This window comes from Tilletiopsis washingtonensis (assembly GCF_003144115.1).
Source record: "Tilletiopsis washingtonensis strain MCA 4186 unplaced genomic scaffold FA09scaffold_7, whole genome shotgun sequence".
Classification (NCBI taxonomy): Eukaryota; Fungi; Basidiomycota; class Exobasidiomycetes; order Entylomatales; genus Tilletiopsis; species Tilletiopsis washingtonensis.
The window spans coordinates 28,771-46,275 of NW_020312004.1; the positions used below are offsets into that span (position 1 = coordinate 28,771).

Genomic DNA, 17,505 nt, shown 5'->3' on the forward strand with positions numbered 1-17,505 from the left:
AGACGAGCACGATGGCGAGACGGAAGGCGACGCCGCATCGGCAGAGCAGCCCACGACACCGCGCAACAAGCGCGCCAACCTTGCGCCGCCAGTGGAGGCCGGTGCAAACACCTCGGGGGCCGGGAGCAGCACCGGCGCTCCGGCTGTCAAGCCGACACCGTGCGTGGGCCAGCCACGCAAGTCACCCAGTCCGGCGCGCAAGCGCCCGGCCAACCAGGCTCGCGCTCCGAGCGGCGCCTCCTCGCGCGTGCCGAGCGCCGGCAGTGTGCGTGCTGGACACGCCCCGGGTCCGAGTGCACTTGCTGCACCCGCGCCGGCTGCTGCACCGACGCCCCGGGCGCCTGGCACAGGCTACATGCCGCGTTCTGTCTCCGACGAGAGCATCCGCGCTGCCGCAGCGGCGGCCGCAGCAGGCAGCGCCTCGAGCGCTAGCTCAGGTGCAGGAGCCAGCTCCAGCTCTGGGCGCACTCACGGCGGCAGCAACAGCGGCGGCGCTCGCGTGCCTGGCACGCCTGGCCCATCTGCTCGCCTCGAGGCGGCGGCACTTGCCGCGCCGGGCACGCCGGGCCGTGTGCTCGGCGAGGCGCAGCGCCTCAATGTGCAAGCTGGTGTCGGCATCGCCGCCATGCCGCACACGCCGCCGACGAGTGGCACGAGCGTGCTCGCTCGTGTGAAGGCGGCAACAGTCGGCCGCGTGCGACACGGCCACGAGCGCTCGCGAAGCGCCCTTGCCGGAGCGGCAACGTTCGCACCGCCTTCAGCGCTCGAGGATGTGTTCCTCGACTCGCTGCCGGCCTCGCTGCCGGCACCCGACACTCCCACGACGCCGCGCTCACTCGCAAGTCGCATGCCGACGTTCCGCGCCAGCCCTCTCATCAAGAGCAAGTACGGTCTGCGCGACACGTCCGAAGACGCGGGAGCGGAGAACCTGGCTCCTGCGCCAGCAAGTGCTCCCGTCAGCGGCGCCGTCAAGGCAGCACCATCTTCCCAGCACGCCCGCTCTCAGACAGCCCAGCCGCGCTCAGGCTCGGGCAGCGCAAGTCTCGATGCCAGGCGCAAGGCCAGCGGCGGCAGCACTCGCAGCGCGGTCCCAAGCACCAGCAGCAGCAACAGCAGCAGCACCGGGTCGACCCGTGGTGCCGTGCGTGCCGCCACTTCGCGCTACGCAGCGCCTACGGCGGCCTCGACTGCCGCCGCCACAGCGGCCCGGCGCGCGCGACTCGACCCCAAAGCGGCGCCGCATCCCTACGCCGCCGGCCGCACCGCTGTGCCGGCTGCGCTGCCGCACGTGCAACGCATCGGCAGAAGCGTGCGCGGACGGCGCAGCAGCGTTGGCGAGGCTGACTGCGTCTGACCGGTGCGCTGCACCCTCCTCTCTCTCCCTCTTGCACCCCCGTTAGACAGCTCTAGCGCTGATTCCCGTCCCCGTCCCCTCTTTGCGCTCTGACCCGCCTGTCGCTAACGCTACACTGCACCATTGCTCCTTCCCGTCGCGGCTCAATCCATGTCACCGTCCTCTGCTTACGTGTGCTTGTATGCGTGCATTGCAGCTCATCGCTGCCCCTTGCGCATGAGGTTGCGCCGCACGCGCCGGCGTCCGAGGCCGAGCGGGGTCTCGGCGCCGTCGTCGTCTTGCGTCCACTCGACGTAGGGCACCTGTGCGCGCGGCACGCCGGCCAGAAGCGGCGGAGGAGCGGCACCCGTCGTCGCAGCCTGCACATGTGCGGCATCGAGACTGGCCCACACTGGCACATCGATGGCCCCGCGCACCAGCGCGAAATGTCCGCGTGCGTCGCGCAGTTGCGCTGCCGCGGCGCTTGTGAGCAGAGACAGCTGCCCACGAGGGACGTCGATGGCGCGCAGGACAGCCAGAGCGACGCAGTGCGAACTTGCTGGCTCGGGCAGAGGCTGTACGAGGGCTCGGTCCCACGGCTGTTGCAGCCCGAAGTGAGAAGGAGGATGCGAGTCTTGGGCGGCGCGGTCCACCTCATCGAGTCGCACGATGGCTACGAGCGAGGCATTGAGCACAGCGAGTCGCAGCGCTGGTGCGACGCTCGCCACAAAGGGCAGCACATGCAGCCCGCCGGCCAAGCCTTGCTGCACATCGACGAGGACCGGTCGCATCTCGCACAGCGGCCGCTCGAAGTCGAAGCGCGTGCAGACTTGTCCCGACACCGGCCTGGCGTGCAAGTGCGCCAGCAACGCCAAGATCCGCCCGTCGGCAGGCGTGCTCCGCGCCGCAACGCGGGCTCCGTAGAGCGGCACAATCGTTGGCGCAGCTCCGAGTAGTGCACCCGAGCCGTCATAGTACGGCTCACCTTGGCAAGGTCGCATGCTCTCTGCCTCGGCGAGCGCCTCGGCCTCGTCGTCTTGCCCCGAGTCGACATCTGCGTCGCCGTCCGGACCGGTCACCGCTTCGGGAGCCGCGCGCATGTCGATGATGAGAGTCGGACAGGCGAGGTGTTCCAGGCGCGACGCCAGATCCGCACCGAGGCCCTTCACCCAGCCCGGTGTGTTGACGATCAGCGGCATGGTCTGCGATGCATTCTCGCGCGCATAGAAGCCGAGCAGCTCTTCGAGCATCGCCAGGTAGCGTGCCGGCTCGTCGCGCGGCGTGGTGTCGCCAAGAAAGTGCGCACGCGCAGGTGTGTGCGCGAGTGTCCAGCCGGGTGCTAGTTGCAGCTCGTCACCCAGACCTTCCTTGGCGTGTCGCTCGAAGATGTGCAGCGCCAAAATCCCTGGGGGCCCGAACTCGCCTTGCCCCGGATCTGCATCGAGCCAGGCGACGCGTGTGGCTCCTTCTCGTGAGAGAAGGGCAGCTAATGCGAGGCGAGCAAAGGTAGACTTGCCAAGGCGCTTGGCCCCGCGAACGAGCAGCACTGGCGGTCCGGGCGCGAGCTGTTGGAGCGGAACTTGCGGTGCCAGACCGGACAGATGCGCAAGCACTGTCTCCCACGCGTCGGGCTGGGCCAGAAGCGCTGCGCCTCGCGGAGCGCCCAAGACGAGATGCACGCCGGCGGGCAGCGCCCGGACAAGCTGCTCTTCCTCCTGGCCTCGGTGCCCGCCAGTCGCGGCAGATTCGGAGGCGTCTCCAAACGGGTCGATGCCGGCCAGCGCACAGACATTCGGCAAGTGATGCAAGCCGCAGTCTGGTGCAGCACCCAGGCGAACGATGACCGCGAATAGCGAGGTATCGAGAACCGAGGTCGGCGTCGAGGAGCAGCGAGCGCTGGAATGAGGTTTCGGCTGTGAGAGGGCTCGCAAAACTGGCAGAGGCGACGACTTTGGTGCGAGAACTCGTATCCGATCTGGAGCTCTCAGCCGCGCGCCAGAGATCGTCGCCTGCCCGTGCAGAAGGCGCAAACGTGCTTGGCCGCTGAAGGCGAGTGTCTGTGCCGCAGGGCGTTAGCAGCAGCTCCCTCGCACCGGACAGCCGGACCCGTGCCTGAGCCCGCTCTGCCTTGCGTGGCGCTGCCCTCCGCTATCTCACCTCGTCTGCGTGCAAGCCCACGTCTATGTCGCTGCCACCTTCCACCGGCGCCCAGTTCCTGCGCGCTCCACTGGCCAGGGGCTGCCAGGTGAGGGCAGCTTCCGAGACTCCTGGCCCCGCTCGCTCATCGGGCCAGGCTGGCGCGCTGGAGGCAGCATTCGGCAATGCAGATGCCGAAGAGGAAGCGGCGGCAGCACCAGTCGCCAGTGCCTGCTTGCGGCGCTTGCGCGGCGAGGTGCCCGGCTGAGCGCTCGCGCTGCTCTCCGCCGTGAGGGCAGACGTGGCCGCAGCAGCGCTGCTTCCGCTTCCGCCTGCCTCTGCCGCCTGCAGCTCCGCCGCCGCTGCCGCTGCCGAAGCCAGGCGCGCCCGATGAGCGGCCAGAGCGGACATGTGTCGGCAGTGAGAGGTGTCGCCGTGGGCTCGAGGCGCGCCGGCCGCAGGGATGGAGTGGTACGGAAGCAAGCGAGAGGAGGCGCAGGTGCACATCAAAAGTTGCGCAGCGCGCGCCGCGCCTTCTGCCCGAGTGCCGAGGTGTCGCGTCGCAGCCATCTGCGCATGACGCTCGACTTCTTGCCGCCGCACCTCCACCACCGCTGCCCCCGTCTGCCGCAAGCCCTGCCGGCGCCAGCCACGGCACAGCGCCCCGCCCGCAACGCCGAGATGCTGAGACGCAGCGCATCTGAGAGCGCTGGCGCGGCTGGGAGTGCAGCTGCTGCGGCGCTGGCCTGCCTGCATACCGCTCCCGCACGCCCGCGCCGCTGCTGGCCCTCGGCGTCGGCGCCTGTGCCGCCGCATCACTCGTGTGCAGCGGGACGGCGCCCCTTCTCGCACTTGACGATCGCAGCGTCGGCACCGTCCTCGTCTGGGTCAAGCAGCCGCCATGAGCGGACGGCTGCCACGCCTGCGGGCCGGCCGAGCAGGAGCCAAGCATCGTCTGCTCCGACGACGCCTCACCACTCGGCCGTGGCTCCGAGCAGTGCTGGTGACGCGCCCCTGTACCCGACCTCGCGCGCACACCTGTCGCCCGCACGGCTTCCGGCACTGTTCGCCCACTCGCGTCCTTCTCCGAGAGCAGCGCCGGACCCGCGCTCATCGCCGAAAGTGACGCCGGACGAGCCGGACGAGCACGTTGGCATCGACAGGCTTCTGCGCCGCGAGAGGCCGCCGATTGCAGAGTGGAGCGGCTTCTGGGCAGAGGACCCGTTCCGCGACCCCGAGCGCGCCTCTTTGGCCTCTGCGAAGCAGCACATGCTCCGCAGCGATGCTCTGCCTCACGCTCGAGGCGTCTTTCTTGCCGCGCGCGGCATGCGCGCACGCGTTGCCCAGCGTCTCCGCTCCGAGGCTGGGCCACAGAGCCCGGGCACTGCTTCGCCAGCGTCGTCTGCCCCAGGCGTATCGCTGCCAGTCCATGCAGCTCCCCCTCCTTCGGTTTACTACCCTCTCTTGCGCCACGCGCCCCCGCCGGCAACGCCGCTCATCTTCGACGACTACTGCGCCTTCCACGAGCCGGACACGCATGCGTTCAATCTTCTCTTGCGGCGCCACGTCGCGCTCGGCGACGCTGAGGCCGTGCATGCGACGAGCGCAAGCTTGGCCAGCCGGAGTCTCGACGGCGCGGACGAGCACGTCGGGACGCCCTCTGCCGCGCTTCTTAGTCCAAGCTGGACCGCGAGCTGGACGCCTGCGACCTGGGCTCTGATGCTGAAGCATGCTACCGACATAGAGGCACACACTCCCGAGCATCTCCTGGTTCTCCTCGGCGCCGTGCCCACGGAGCTGTTGCCGCAGCTGCTCACGCCACAGCTCCAGCTCGATATCATCGGCATGCTGGCTGCCATGCGCGAGGCGCGCCTGGCGGTCGAGCTCGCCACCTGGATGCAAGGCCGCGCGGCGGACAAGGGCACCATCGTCCAGAGAGGGCAGATGTGGGAGCTCGTGCTGCGCGTGGGCGCCGAAGAGAGATGGGTGCGTCCTCTGCCCTGCCCTGCATGCGCTGGCTCACACATCAGTGGCAGTACCCGGCGGTCAAGCACGGCTACGAGGGAGCCTCAGTGTCAGGCCGCCTCCTATCGTCGCTCGACAGCGGCTATCTGCTCTCCGTGCTCGCGGCGTGTGCCCGGGCAGGCGACCCTGTCCTCGCCGAAGAGGTCCTGCAGCAGTCCCTCGCGGGTCGATCGCCGAATCATCCCCAACTCGAGGCGCTCTACATCGCGCACTGCAACGCGGCCAGCTTCGAGGGGGCGCTGCACGTGCTCGGCAAGCTCGACGATCTGGACGGCCCTGACAGCGGCGGAGACGCACACGCCCATCTCGTCAAGCCCCTGGTCAGGTCGGCCGGCAAGAGCGAGCTTCTGTGGAAGCAGGCGCATGCGGCGTGGAGGCGGGTCGGCACAGATGCCGGCCCCGACGGCGGCGTCACAACAGCGGGCATGAACGGCCTGCTGCGGGCGGCACGCGCCCTCGGCCTGCACAGCCACGCGCACGCCCTGTACGCCAGCCGTGCGAAGCTCAGAGCTCGGCGCGGGCGACGAGCCGGCGCCACGCACAGCGACGCGCAAGCATCTTCGCAGGGCGCAGAGCACACACTGCAGCCGAACCTGCACACGTTCCACGGACTGCTGCGCTGCTGCCTCGACACGGGCGACAGCGCCGGCGGCCGTGCACTGCTGACGGCAATGGCCCAGCACCGCCCGGTGCTCGTCGGCACCACCAACACCTACGAGCTCGCCGTCCGGCTGCTGTGCCTGACGGACAAGTACGCCGGCGCCTTCGAGTACATCGCGGAGGCAGAGCGCAGAGGCACGCGAGTCTCGCGCCTCACCCTCGAGGTGCTTCGCGACACGTGCAAGCGCTATGGAGACGCCCGAGAGGCTGAGCTGGACGAGCAGCTGGCAGCGAGAGTCCACCAATGACATGTGATCACTGTCCCTGCGCCGTGCCTGCTGCCGTCCTGTCGGACCCGCTGATGACACCCGGACGCACGCGTAGCACACCCTCGGCCGATCTGCATGTGCAAGGCCGTCGCGGCTATCTAGCAAACGCGAGATCGCCCACCTCATGCGCCACCGAGCGGCGCACTTGACAGAGGGAACAATTGACGCCCGGCGCGCGCACAAGTGATTCTCGCTGAAAATGAGCGGCAAATCATCGCGTCTGCGGCGTCTGCCGCCCGTCTTTTGTGCTCAGCCGCGTGTAGCGGCGCTTGCGCGATAGTTTTGGCGCGCGCTGCGTGCGTGTGACCAGCTTCTGATGCTTGCGCGCCCCAGCGATAGTGCAGTTGAAGTCTGAGCCGCCCGCTTCATCCGTCTCTGACCCACGCTAGGAACGCCCAAATGGCTCGTCCAGTGGCACCGTGTAGATGAAGTGCGCTTGAGATGTACGGCAGTAGCAGCTCACACTGTCGTCACGAGTGCGCTCAGTCATCTCTCGCATTGCCCGCGAGGTGCAGTATGGCTCTGCCCATTCACAGCGCAAGGGATGTCAGCAGAAGTCCGTACTCAGTCGGGTGCGCGACGTCTGTCAGCGCTGTCCTGCCTGCAGGAGCCCTACAGTGGTGACACAAACAGCAGGGAGAGGGCAGCAGACGGCTTTGGCGGAGTGTCCGCGAGGAGGAGTGTGGCGCAGGGCGTAGCAGGCCGACCAGATGTCTGACCGGCACACCAGAACAGGAACGGGCAGTAGCGACACAAAGTCCGCTCTCAGACAATGCTGGGGGTCTGAGCGGGATGTAGAGAGCCCTAGAGAGTCTCCTGCCGCTTCTACCATAGTCAGCAGACGGTGCAGCGATGCAGCAGCCAGGAGAGCGCGGCGCGGAGGCAGGGCGTGCGCTGGCTGCTGAGCGCCGCGCGGGACGCACCCGGCAGCGCGCGGCGCGTGGCGCGCGAAGATGACGTAAGCAACGCATCCCCGCACTAGCGCCGCGCCGGACGCGCCGCCGCGCGCTGCCTCCACTTGGCCTCCTTGGTTCTCACCCTCACCACTCGCAGCCCGACGCCGCCAGACTACCGTCACCACTCGACTCCTGGGCACACGACTCGTCCTCCATACTGTTACCGCCCTCGACCGGTCATGGCGTCCCGCCGCGTCTCCCGCGCTCTCTTTGTGCCCTCTCCTCGCCCAGGCGCAGCGGCCGCTGGCCCCTCGGCCGCCGCAGCCGCCTCTGTGCCAGCGGCCCATGCGTACTCACTGCGCACGCGCAGTGCTCCATCCACAGCACCTCGCAGTGACGAGGACGAGCCGGAAGACATCAAGCCCAAGGGCAAGGGCCGGCAGAAGGATGGCGCCGACGATGCAGCCTACTCCGACTCAGCCGTGAAGCGGGCTGCGCCCAGCGCCTCGCCGGCCAAGCGGCGCTCCAGTGCATCCGCCTCGCCGAACAAGAAGATCGCCGGCATCAAGCGTGCAGCAGACTCGCCTGAGCCGCTCTCTCCGCGCAAGACGAAGCTGCCTCCCAAGCTCGAGCTCTCGCAGGAGGAGACCCTCCCGCCGCCGCCACACTGGGAGGAGACGCTGCGTGTCTTGAGCGCACAGCGCACACGCATCGTCGCTCCAGTCGATACGATGGGCTGCGAAGAGAACGGGAGAGAGGAGAGAAGGGCGGACGCCGGCCGGGAGCGTGAAAGCGACGAGGAGGAGAAGAAGAGAGAGCGCCTGGCAGTGCTGATCGGGCTGATGCTGAGCTCCCAGGTGAGTGGCCTGCGGCACGTCGCATCTTGCGAGCGGCTGCAGCAGTCCTGTCAGAGTCCTTCATCGCTGACTCCATCTGCTTGTCCTTGATCTGCAGACGAAGGATCCAGTCACAGCTGCCGCGGTTCGCGCGCTGCAGACAGGGCTGCCGGGTGGCCTGCATCTGGATGCCCTGCTCACCGTCTCGCCGGAGTTGCTCAACGGGCTGATCAGCAAGGTCGGCTTCCACAACCGCAAGACGCACTACATCCGCTCCGTCGCTGCGCTGCTCGCGTCTGACTTCGGCGGCGACGTGCCGCGCACGCTGGCCGATCTGTGCAGCCTGCCGGGCGTCGGGCCCAAGATGGCCTTCCTCGCGCTGCAGGGTGCCTGGGGCGAGAACGTGGGCATCGGCGTCGACACGCACGTCCATCGCCTGACCAACAGGCTGGGCTGGGGCCCAACAAAGGATGCAGAGGGAACGCGGCTGCGGCTGCAGTCCTTCCTGCCGAAGTCGGTGAGTGGCAGTGCAACGCGCACACCTCCCAGCGCTGGCTCACGCCATGCCAGCTGCATCGCAGCATCAACAAGACGCTGGTCGGCTTCGGGCAGATCATCTGCGTGCCCATCGGGCCTCGCTGCGAGTGCGTCGCCGCTCAGTGCTCGCACGCCTGCCTCTGCACTGACACTCGCCGGCACAGTCTCTGCGACCTTGCACCCACAGGCCTGTGTCCCTCAGTCCGCACGCTCGACCCCAAGCGCGCAGCCGCGCGCGTCAAGGTCGAGCTCCTGCCGCTGGCCAAGGAGGAGGTGAAGCAAGAGGAGCAGCTTGAGGCGGAAGCAGAACAGCAGATACGCGCCGGCGGCGTCAAGAAGGAGAAGCTCGCCTGGTGACGCGGCTGCAATGGGATTGGCGTACAAGCAAAGGCGGACAGGAGGTGCAAGTACGGCACATGAAGAGGAACTGGACCAACGACGACGCCAGCGCACGGTGGTGGGAACGCAAGCAAGATCACTCGGGCTGGCGGCGGCGAGCTCGCCGAGGAGGAGCAAGGGCAGTGAAGGGCAGCGAGCGCGTCTCTTCGTCCTCCTCGCGTGTCCAGCCGGCGTCGTGAAGCGTGGGCGGCAGCGACGAAGCGGAGAAGGCGGAGAGTGAGAGGAATGGCGTGCCGTGACCCTGGCCGGAGGGGAGCAGCGGTGCCGGAGAAGTCGGGTGCGAGTGGTAAGCGGACGTGATGGGCGACAGGTCGGAGTCGCGGGAACGCGTTGTCTGGGTCGATCCAAAGCTCTGGCCCCGCTGAATGCCGTCGCCGTCGCCGAACATGACCCGGGCGCAGTCAGCGCTCACCGGTGGGCGCGGGCTTGGCTTCTCGCTGTCGAAACGCTCGCTGATGCCCGCGCTCAGACTGCCGCCGGCGTGTGCGGCGCGCTGCTGCTCGAGTCGAGTGATGCGCTCGTGCAGCGCGCGCAGCTGCGTCATGCTGGCCACCTTGCTCTCCTCGGCCTCGCGCAATGCCGTTGCGGCGCGTGTCGTCTCTCGGAACACGCCACCGGCAAGAGCGGCGCTGACGGCGCCGAGACCGAGCACCGACACGGCACGATAGACGCTGGGCAGGTTCGACTTCCAGCACGCAAGCGCCGCGATTGCTGAGACGGTGAGGAGCGAGAAGTCGTAGAGGCCCTGCTCGAGCAGATCGACGGCGATGCGGTTCGGACGGTCCGGCGTGCTGTGCTTCGCCGAGCCCTTCGCAGCAGGGCAGAGGCGCGAGAAGATGGAGGCAGAGGCGAAGAACTTGTGGTCGGGCGCCGTGTACATCTTCTTCACCGTCAGCGCAAGGATGATGCAGTCGAAGGCGACAATCGAGGACAGCACCGCGTCGACGGCGGTGTCGTCGGAATTACGCTGGTGCAGGGTGCAGCGAGCGGAGAGGCCGGGCGGGCGGAGCGCCTCGACGAAGAACGGCGCCGCGATGCCGCACGCCAGGATGCTCAGCCAGCCGAGGAAGAGCACGCCAGCAACGAGCCAGTCGGAGCGCGTGTGGCCGGGATACAGCGCCAGTGTGCGCACGAAGAGCACCGTCACGGTGCACACGTACGAGGCGGCGAGGGTGCCCTCGATGAGTCGCGGCAGCTGGTTGCACACGGCGTCGGACGACGGCCAGCCGAGCATGCGGATGCAGAGGGCCAGCGCGATCAGGGCCAGCCAGCGCGAGCACAGGTAGGCGATGCGGCTGACGGCGCGCACGGCAGAGCTCCAGCCGGGCGAGCGCAGGAGCTGCAGGTCGAATGGCAGGCCGACGACCACGTCCCAGCCGACGCAGCCGGCGAAGATGCTGTAGCAGATGAGCGCCGTCTGCAGGCGCAGCAGGCCGGCGCTGTCGAGCAGCGGCGAGAGGTCCATGGTGAGAAGTGAAGATGAGGGAGTGGAGATGGGACGAGGTGTGCCGCCGACTCAGCCCCGGTGTGGAGAGGAGGTGGTGGTCAGAGGCGAGAGACACGCTGGGACGTCGTGCTTATGAGGGTGGGCAGAGCAGCGCCGAGATCGAGGGGAAGAGCAAGGCTGCTGGTCGCCGAACATTGCGTGTGGGACCTGGGCACAGGAGCTGTGGCACGTTTAACCCCTCTTCCAGCGCAAGGCAAGCCCATGCTTCCTATCGCTTGTGGCAGCACCCAGCATCAGCACGGGCAGGCGCACAGGTGTAGCGCTCGCCGCTCTTGGCTGCGCCGTCCAGGCACATATGGCGCGCCACTGCGCGAGGCACGACGGCGCAGCCGGCACTCATCCGCCCCCTGAGCGCATCTCCGCGGAAGCGCCGCAGCAGCAGCAGGTGCAGGCGCACCCAGCGCAGCCTGCATCTGCTTGCCGAGTGCTGCACTCCGCACTCTAGGGTGATCACAGCGGGGGCTGCGATCAGTGAGGTAAGCGCAGTGCCTCGCGCCTGCCCCCAAGCGATCTGCCTGTGACGGACGCTGGCGGCGTGGCGCGTCGGTGCTCAGGGGGCTCCCGGTGGCGCCGCAACACAAATCACTCGGCACTCCAGAGGAGGCGCTATGAGACCCAGAGGAGGCGCTGTGAGACGAAACGGGCATCGGCAGACGGCATTCAGATCGGCACGACCGAGCAAGCTCCGGTGCCGCTGCTATCTCTGATGCTGCACCTGCCGCACTCTCGGCGGCGGCCTCCCGCGCTCTTCAGAGAGGGGCACACTCGCGCTTCGCACGCGCCGCGGCGGTCAAACGTCCTGAGAATAGCAGCCAAGGGGGGGCAGAACGTGCGAGGTGGGGCAATCGCGAGGGGCCCGAGGAGTGGCAATGGTCACACACCCTGCTCTGGGGCGAGCCATCAGAGAGTCGCCCGCTATCGCTCCAATGCTTTTATCACGAGTCCAAACGTGGCACACTTCGCAAGTGCGCGAGGAGACTGCCGGCATCGGGCTCAAACACGAGGCGAGGGAAGGAGACGAGTGCATAGAGAGCAAGATCTGTCATTCATCATCATCGTCTCCGCGTTCCGCGTCGTGTCGTGCGCACGTCCAGCTCAGCCTCGACCGCCTCTGGCGCCACATTCTCCTCATCTGCTGCAGACGCGACAGCGCGCTTCGCGCGTGCCTTGCCCTTGGTCGCCGCTGCTGTGCTCGGAGCGGCGTCGGACGAGGGCTCGATCGAGGCAGTAGGAGCTCGAGCTTTGCGCGTCTTCGGCTTCACCTCAGCGAGCGCCTCGCCGGGTGCATCCTGCTCCTCGACGGGCGAAGATGCTGGCGCAGCCTTTCGCCGCGTCGTCTTGCCCTTCTTTGGCGCTGCGTCTGCCGATCCTTCCTGCTCAGCGTCCGTCGACGCAGCCGGTGCATTGTCGGAGCTGCTGGCGCCGAGGGGCAGCTTCTTGCCCTTTGTGCTCGCCGCAGCGCGCGCCTTGCGCACAGGGGCCTCAGCCGCAGGCTCCGCTCCAGCGATGTCGTTGACCTCGATGGCAGCGTCGCTTCCAGGTGCCGCGTCCGAGGTCGGAGCCGCACTTGCGCCGCGCGCACGTCGTGATCGTGGCGCACGGCGCTCGGGCTCGGCCGCCGGGACTGCGGCACTCGACGATGGCACAGCCTCGCCTTCGACTGCAGGCTGTGCCTCCTGGGCCGACTCAGCCACCTCCTCCGTCTCAGCACGAGCGCCGCGCTTGCGTGTGGCGCGCGCCTTAGTGGTGCGTGCCTTCGCGGGCGGCGACGAAGGCGTTGCGTCGTCCTGCGCTGATGAGACCACGGGCTCTGCTGCGTCTTGATGGGCGCTCGGGCCAGCCTCGCCGTCGGCTGGCTCGGCCTCAGACGTGGGCGCGGGCGTGGCTGCGGCACGCTTGCGCGTCTGTCGCGGCTTGGCTGCTGTCGACGGCCGTGCCTCCTCGACAGCAGGAGTCTCGGCTGTGGCCGTTGTCGCCTCATTGACAGACGCTTCCTCGACCACCGGCGCCGATGCGGCAGCCTTGCCCCGCTTGGCCTTCGAGCGAGATGGCTTGGCTTCGACTTCGGGCTGCGCCGGCCCCTGTTCCGCCTCCGCGACGTCCGAAGACGAGGCTGCAGCTTGTGATGGCGCAGCGTCTGAAGACGTGTCTTCGGGGCACGAGACTTGCGCGGCTCCTCGACGACGCGGTGTTGGCGCTGCTAGCTCCGGCTCGCAACGCGCCTCGCTCGTGGCGTCCTCAAGCGGCGCGGACGCTTCAAGCACAGCAGGCTCCTGAGCTGCCTCCTCTGCGGCCTCGCGAGGGGCCTCGGCGGCGTCGTCCGACGAAGCGGCACGCGCGCTGTGGCGTGCACCGCGCTTTCGGCGCGTGCGAGGCGTGTGCGTCGACGGGGTGGAAGGAACGACTGGCGCAGCGTTCGCTTCGACATCTGGCTCGGATGTCGCCTCGCTCTGCACTTGCGAAGGTGCAACTGCCTCGACGTCGGAAAGCGGCACTTCTTGCTCCTCTGCCGACGCATCGATGGCGGACTCGGGCTGCGTGACAGCTTCCACTGCGGCCAGCTGCTCAGGCTCGGGCTGCGCCTCGGACTCTAGTGCTTCAGCATGTGCCGAGACATCAGCAGGCTCCTCGCTGGCTGCGTCCATCTGTGCCTCGATGTCGAAGTCGTCTGTAGCCTCCTCGCATATGATCACGCTCGCATCTTGTTGCTCGGGCTCGACCTGCACAGCCTCCTTCTTGCGCGCAACAAGGCCGAACGCCTGCAGCAAGCCAGCCGCGGGACTTCGGAGCATCTGCGCGCGCAGCGAGCCGTACTTCTTCGGCGGCGTGACGGGTACGGCTGGCGCGGCGGGCAACGAAGCGCGGGCGCGGGAGACGTTCCGCGCTGCTTGCGGCGTGCTGAAGAGCATCGAGTGCAGTGCCGGTGCCTCGAAGAAAGGCACAGAGGCGGGAACGGCGGCGATTGGCTCGGACGAGGAGCAGACTGGCGGAGAAGCTTCCCAGTCCATCGCCTCGGGCTCTGCTTCTGCATCCGTCTCGAGCGGCTCCGCCGGCGGGACATCGAGCGGAAGATGCAGGCTGTCGACGTCCTCTTGGAGCTCCGCGATGTCCGACTCCTCCTCATCCTCCACGAGATCGAGCTCCAGGCTCCGCTCTACCTCCTCCTCCTCGGCCTCGAGCTGCCGCATGATCTCCATCTGCTCCTGCTCCTCCCGCTCGTCTGCGCTCTCCTGCTCCTCCTCCTTCGCAGGCAGCAGGCCCTCACGCCGCATCGCCATGATGCGCTCGCGGCGCTCCATCTTCTCCACCCACTCCTCGCAGCCGCGCAGCAGCGTGCGTGTGCGCAGGCTGATGCGGCGCTTCGAGGGCGAGAGCTGGTGGCGCTCGAGGATAGCACGCGCCGGCGAGCGTGGCAGGCCAAGGCCGAGTGCCGTGGGGGCTGGAGAGCCCGCACCGAGCTGCACCTCACCGCGGACGCCCGACACACGCGAGGCGCGACGGCTGGCTCGCGAAGAGGCACTGGCTGAGGGCGATGCGGGCGCGGCAGAGCGGAGCTGCTCCTCAGGCTCAGCATCGAGAGACTCGAGCACGACCATGTCCGCCTCTCCCTCCTCCTCGCCCTCGCTCTCAGCTGCGCGCACCACGTCGTTCGAGACGCGCAGCAGCTGAGCCGTCGGCGTGTTGATGTGCGCGTTCGCGACGAGCGAGAGACGCAGGCGCCGCGGCGTGCCGAGACGCGCGGGCGAGGAGGAGGGCGTGTCGATTTGCGGCTTGCGGGGTGACGAGGAGCCGCTCGGCTCGTGCGGCGAGGAGCCGAGCGGGAGAAAGACGAGGCGGAATGACCAGCGATGCAGCAGCAGCACGTCCTGCTCCTGCAGCGGCGCGACGGCGCCCGAGGAGAGGTGCAGGCCGTTGTGCGAGAGGCCCGAGTTGCCGAGGACGTGCAGCACGATCTGCCCACCGCGCCGTCAGCGATGCGCGCCAGTGACCTGAAAGCAGCTGACTCACCTCTGCGCCGCCGTCAAGCACCTCGATGCGTGCGTGCCGGCGGCTGATGTTGCCCTTGAGCAGGCGGATGGTGGCGTCGGGAGCGCGGCCGAGCATGACGTCGGCGCAGCGCGGCGGCGGCGCATCATGCGCCGGCGGCAGCAGCGGCAGGCGCTCGCGCACATGGCCGGCTGCGCTCTCGAGCTGCAGGTATGGCTGCAGCGCCATCGTGCGGAGAGGGGTGACTTGCGGGGATGGGTATCGGTGTGGGACGGAGGAGTGCATGCGCGGCATGCCCGGCGCGAGAGCATCACAAAACACAGCCCGGCCAAGTAACACGACGCGCCCGATGGCCAGACGCGCGCTCGCACGTGACACGCGCGCCGCCAAGGCGCTCGCGCCCACCGCGAGCACAAGGGGCGCAGCGAGCTAAAATTGGGCGCTCTGTGCGAGGCGTCGGACTCCGCCCGGGAAAGCGGAACAGCCGGGAAGCACTGAGAGGGGCAGCAGGGGCTATTTTCGAGCGCAGCTCAAGCAGCTCAAATTTGCCTCTCTGCGAGGTCTGGCTGCGGCGAGGAGGACGGGAGAGCAGCCTGTGTGCTGCTGGCTGCGCGGCAACGCGGCATCGGCGGCGGCGTGCGGGCCGAGGCTGCCGAGGCAGCAGCGAGCACGCTACGGCGCTCGGCGGCCCACGCGTCGCGCGCACACGAGCCAGCAGCAGCATGCGGCCTGAGCTCGCTGTGCTCCACCACACCACACACAACGCCTGCACTCGCCCAGCAGCGTCACCTTAGGCATACCCAGGCACTCACGCTCGCTCCGCCCTTGCCAGCTACAGCTGGCCCAGCTCACAGCAGATGCCCGCCGCGTCCGCGCCCAGCGACCCCGACATCGTCGCCTCGCCGCCCTCGCTCTTTACTGCCGAGCTCGACGCTCGTGCGTCTCAGTCTGCAGGCGCGACGGCGAGCAGCACCGCCAACGCGCCCGCTGCTGTCGCCGATGCAGCGCCGTCGGAGCAGGCGGCGCAGCTGAAGGCACAGCAGCCGGCCTCGACCCCGGCGTCCGGCGCCGCACAGGACGTGGCGGCGGCAGAGCCGGCGTCGTCCGCATCCGAGACCACACCGACTGCCGCCAGTGCACGCCGGGACAGCGCAGCAGCGCACAACCAGTCGCGCGAGCAGCGGCAAGCCGAGAGCGGTGCGTGCGGCGCTGTGCAGTGCGACGAGCTGTCTCTCACCACGCCTGCCGCAGCCGCCATCTCCTTTCCCGCCTCGGATGCGCCCACCTCGGCGCCCGCCGCATCTCGCACGGCGTCTGGCAGCGCTAGTGGTGGCGCTGTGCCGATCTCCGCACCCGCCTCCTCTGCCTCTACCTCGGCTTCAGCGCCGCTCATGGCAGCTCCGCCCTCCGCTGCAGCGGGCGTAGCAGCCGCAGGTGCTGCTGCCGCGGCTGCACAGCCCGAGATGGAGAGCTATCCCAGCGCCAGCGGCACCCTCATTCCGCCGGCGAGAGACTGGGCGCTCGGGCCGGTGCCGACGCGGCTGGCGCCGTCGGGCACGGAGGACGAGAGAGACGCAAGGGAACGTCGAGTGAGTCGCTCCGCCCGAGATCGCTAGGCGATGCGGAATGGCGTTGCACGGTCAGCCTGGAGATGGCCCGGCTGCTCCCAAGTCTCTTTGCTGCTGCATGGTCCAACTGAGACGCAGCCATGCGCGCTCGCGACATTCGCTTGCCTCTGCGCGTCGCTGACGCCTCCTCTCTGCAGCGCGAATCCACGCTCTCTAGCTCGTCCAACACTTCCCGGCTCTCACAGCGCCCGCCGCGGCCACCATCAGTGCCGGGCTCGGACGTTCTGATCGAGCGTATCGCCTCTGCGCCGTCCTCTCGCCGCACGTCCTCGCAGCTCGCCTCTCCACGCGCGCTGCGCCCGATCGACACGACAGAGGGCGGCAGCGGCAGTGCTGGCGCGCGGAGTCCACGGCTGCCGAGCCCGATGCACGGTGCATATGCAGTGCGTCGGCGGAGCAATCTCGCCTATGAGCACGAGCGCGTTGCAAGCGGCGAGGGCGAGGAGGAAGAGACCCTCGAGGCACTGCCCCCTCCGGCAGCGCAAGCCACCTTCCCAGAAGCAGACGCCGTGGCGCCGGCGGCATCGCAGGATGCTGCAGCGCGAAGCTCCTCGTCCGAGCAGCCGAGCTTCACTGCCTCTCCTTCTGCGGCCTCACAAAGTGCAGGGAGCAGCACTGCGCGACTCTCAAAAGCGCTGGAGGTGCTCAAAGTGCGAGACTTTGGCTTCCCCGAGCTCGACCCGCGCCACGTCGGCGCACGGGACGTCTCGCTCGGTGCCGCTGCACCTGCGCCCGAACGCGGCAGCGCTGCCGCTGCTCGCCCCTGGATGTCGCTGGGCGGCGGCAGTGCGCTGGCGTCGGGTGCGATGGAAGAGTCGGAGGATGAGGACTCGTCGGCATGGGACGTGCCGCCATCAGACGACGAAGCGGGCATGGACGAGGAGGGCGAGGGCGACGAGGACGACGCGCTGCCGCTGGGCCTCTACGCCGCTGCGTACGAGTTCGTCGCGGAGAGCACGCACGAGCTGGCCGTTGCGGCCGGCGAGCATGTGCGCGTCGTCGGCGCGCTCGAGGGCGGCTGGGCCATCGCCGAGCGCATCACGGCGGGCGAGGAGCAGAAGGAGCGAGGTCTTGTGCCGCAAGCCTACCTGACCTGGATCGACCACTAGGCGTTGCCGGTCTGACCTGCTCTCTGTCGAGCTTCAAGTGCGCCTGCTCGCTGCTACGCCGGCTTCCCCTCTTTGCTTCCACCCTCGCTCGCTTCTCCTGCAGTGCTGCTCTCGCTCGTCGTGCTCTCACACCCACGTCACGTATCCCCAATCGCATGCTCTTCGCGGCCAGATCGTGACTAA

At 68.6% G+C, this 17,505-nt stretch overlaps 6 protein-coding genes across 6 annotated transcripts; 3 read left to right on the top strand and 3 right to left on the bottom strand.

Moving 5' to 3' along the window:
• Positions 1-1,427: 1,427 nt before the first annotated feature.
• Positions 1,428-3,932, bottom strand: FA09DRAFT_328948 (hypothetical protein). The gene is made up of 2 exons (XM_025741972.1): positions 3,491-3,932; positions 1,428-3,390 (listed from the first exon to the last, which is right to left on the bottom strand). Exons 1-2 carry the CDS (start codon positions 3,878-3,880, stop codon positions 1,552-1,554), a joined length of 2,229 nt encoding a protein of 742 aa, XP_025599252.1. The 5' UTR covers positions 3,881-3,932; the 3' UTR covers positions 1,428-1,551.
• A 144-nt stretch (positions 3,933-4,076) lies between these two features.
• FA09DRAFT_328949 (hypothetical protein) lies at positions 4,077-6,417 on the top strand. The gene is made up of 2 exons (XM_025741973.1): positions 4,077-5,455; positions 5,506-6,417. The coding sequence occupies exons 1-2, from the start codon at positions 4,151-4,153 to the stop codon at positions 6,400-6,402; spliced, it is 2,202 nt and encodes a 733-aa protein (XP_025599253.1). The 5' UTR covers positions 4,077-4,150; the 3' UTR covers positions 6,403-6,417.
• A 1,141-nt stretch (positions 6,418-7,558) lies between these two features.
• Positions 7,559-9,049, top strand: FA09DRAFT_295862 (DNA glycosylase; the record flags this gene model as incomplete). Its single annotated transcript, XM_025740143.1, has 4 exons — positions 7,559-8,176; positions 8,274-8,672; positions 8,726-8,799; positions 8,857-9,049. The coding sequence occupies 4 exons, from the start codon at positions 7,559-7,561 to the stop codon at positions 9,047-9,049; spliced, it is 1,284 nt and encodes a 427-aa protein (XP_025599254.1).
• Positions 9,050-9,167: 118 nt separating this feature from the next.
• FA09DRAFT_324987 (hypothetical protein) lies at positions 9,168-10,556 on the bottom strand (the record flags this gene model as incomplete). The annotated part of the gene is made up of 1 exon (XM_025741147.1): positions 9,168-10,556. The coding sequence occupies one exon, from the start codon at positions 10,554-10,556 to the stop codon at positions 9,168-9,170; it is 1,389 nt and encodes a 462-aa protein (XP_025599255.1).
• An 842-nt stretch (positions 10,557-11,398) lies between these two features.
• Positions 11,399-14,852, bottom strand: FA09DRAFT_328951 (hypothetical protein). The gene is made up of 2 exons (XM_025741974.1): positions 14,607-14,852; positions 11,399-14,551 (listed from the first exon to the last, which is right to left on the bottom strand). Exons 1-2 carry the CDS (start codon positions 14,811-14,813, stop codon positions 11,651-11,653), a joined length of 3,108 nt encoding a protein of 1,035 aa, XP_025599256.1. The 5' UTR covers positions 14,814-14,852; the 3' UTR covers positions 11,399-11,650.
• Positions 14,853-16,058: 1,206 nt separating this feature from the next.
• FA09DRAFT_237486 (hypothetical protein) lies at positions 16,059-17,470 on the top strand. Its single transcript, XM_025739626.1, has 2 exons — positions 16,059-16,255; positions 16,351-17,470. Exons 1-2 carry the CDS (start codon positions 16,205-16,207, stop codon positions 17,320-17,322), a joined length of 1,023 nt encoding a protein of 340 aa, XP_025599257.1. The 5' UTR covers positions 16,059-16,204; the 3' UTR covers positions 17,323-17,470.
• Positions 17,471-17,505: the final 35 nt, after the last annotated feature.

Bases quoted from the DNA above. Each gene is read 5' to 3' on its own strand.
- FA09DRAFT_328948 (XM_025741972.1), bottom strand. From the start codon at position 3,880: ATGTCCGCTCTGGCCGCTCATCGGGCGCGCCTGGCTTCGGCAGCGGCA. The intron at 3,391-3,490 runs GTGAGATAGCGG...CCTGCGGCACAG, and splicing joins TGGGCTTGCACGCAGACGAG to ACACTCGCCTTCAGCGGCCA.
- FA09DRAFT_328949 (XM_025741973.1), top strand. From the start codon at position 4,151: ATGCTGAGACGCAGCGCATCTGAGAGCGCTGGCGCGGCTGGGAGTGCA. The intron at 5,456-5,505 runs GTGCGTCCTCTG...CATCAGTGGCAG, and splicing joins TGGGCGCCGAAGAGAGATGG to TACCCGGCGGTCAAGCACGG.
- FA09DRAFT_328951 (XM_025741974.1), bottom strand. From the start codon at position 14,813: ATGGCGCTGCAGCCATACCTGCAGCTCGAGAGCGCAGCCGGCCATGTG. The intron at 14,552-14,606 runs GTGAGTCAGCTG...CGCGGTGGGCAG, and splicing joins TGCTTGACGGCGGCGCAGAG to ATCGTGCTGCACGTCCTCGG.
- FA09DRAFT_237486 (XM_025739626.1), top strand. From the start codon at position 16,205: ATGCGGAATGGCGTTGCACGGTCAGCCTGGAGATGGCCCGGCTGCTCC. The intron at 16,256-16,350 runs GTCTCTTTGCTG...TCCTCTCTGCAG, and splicing joins GATGGCCCGGCTGCTCCCAA to CGCGAATCCACGCTCTCTAG.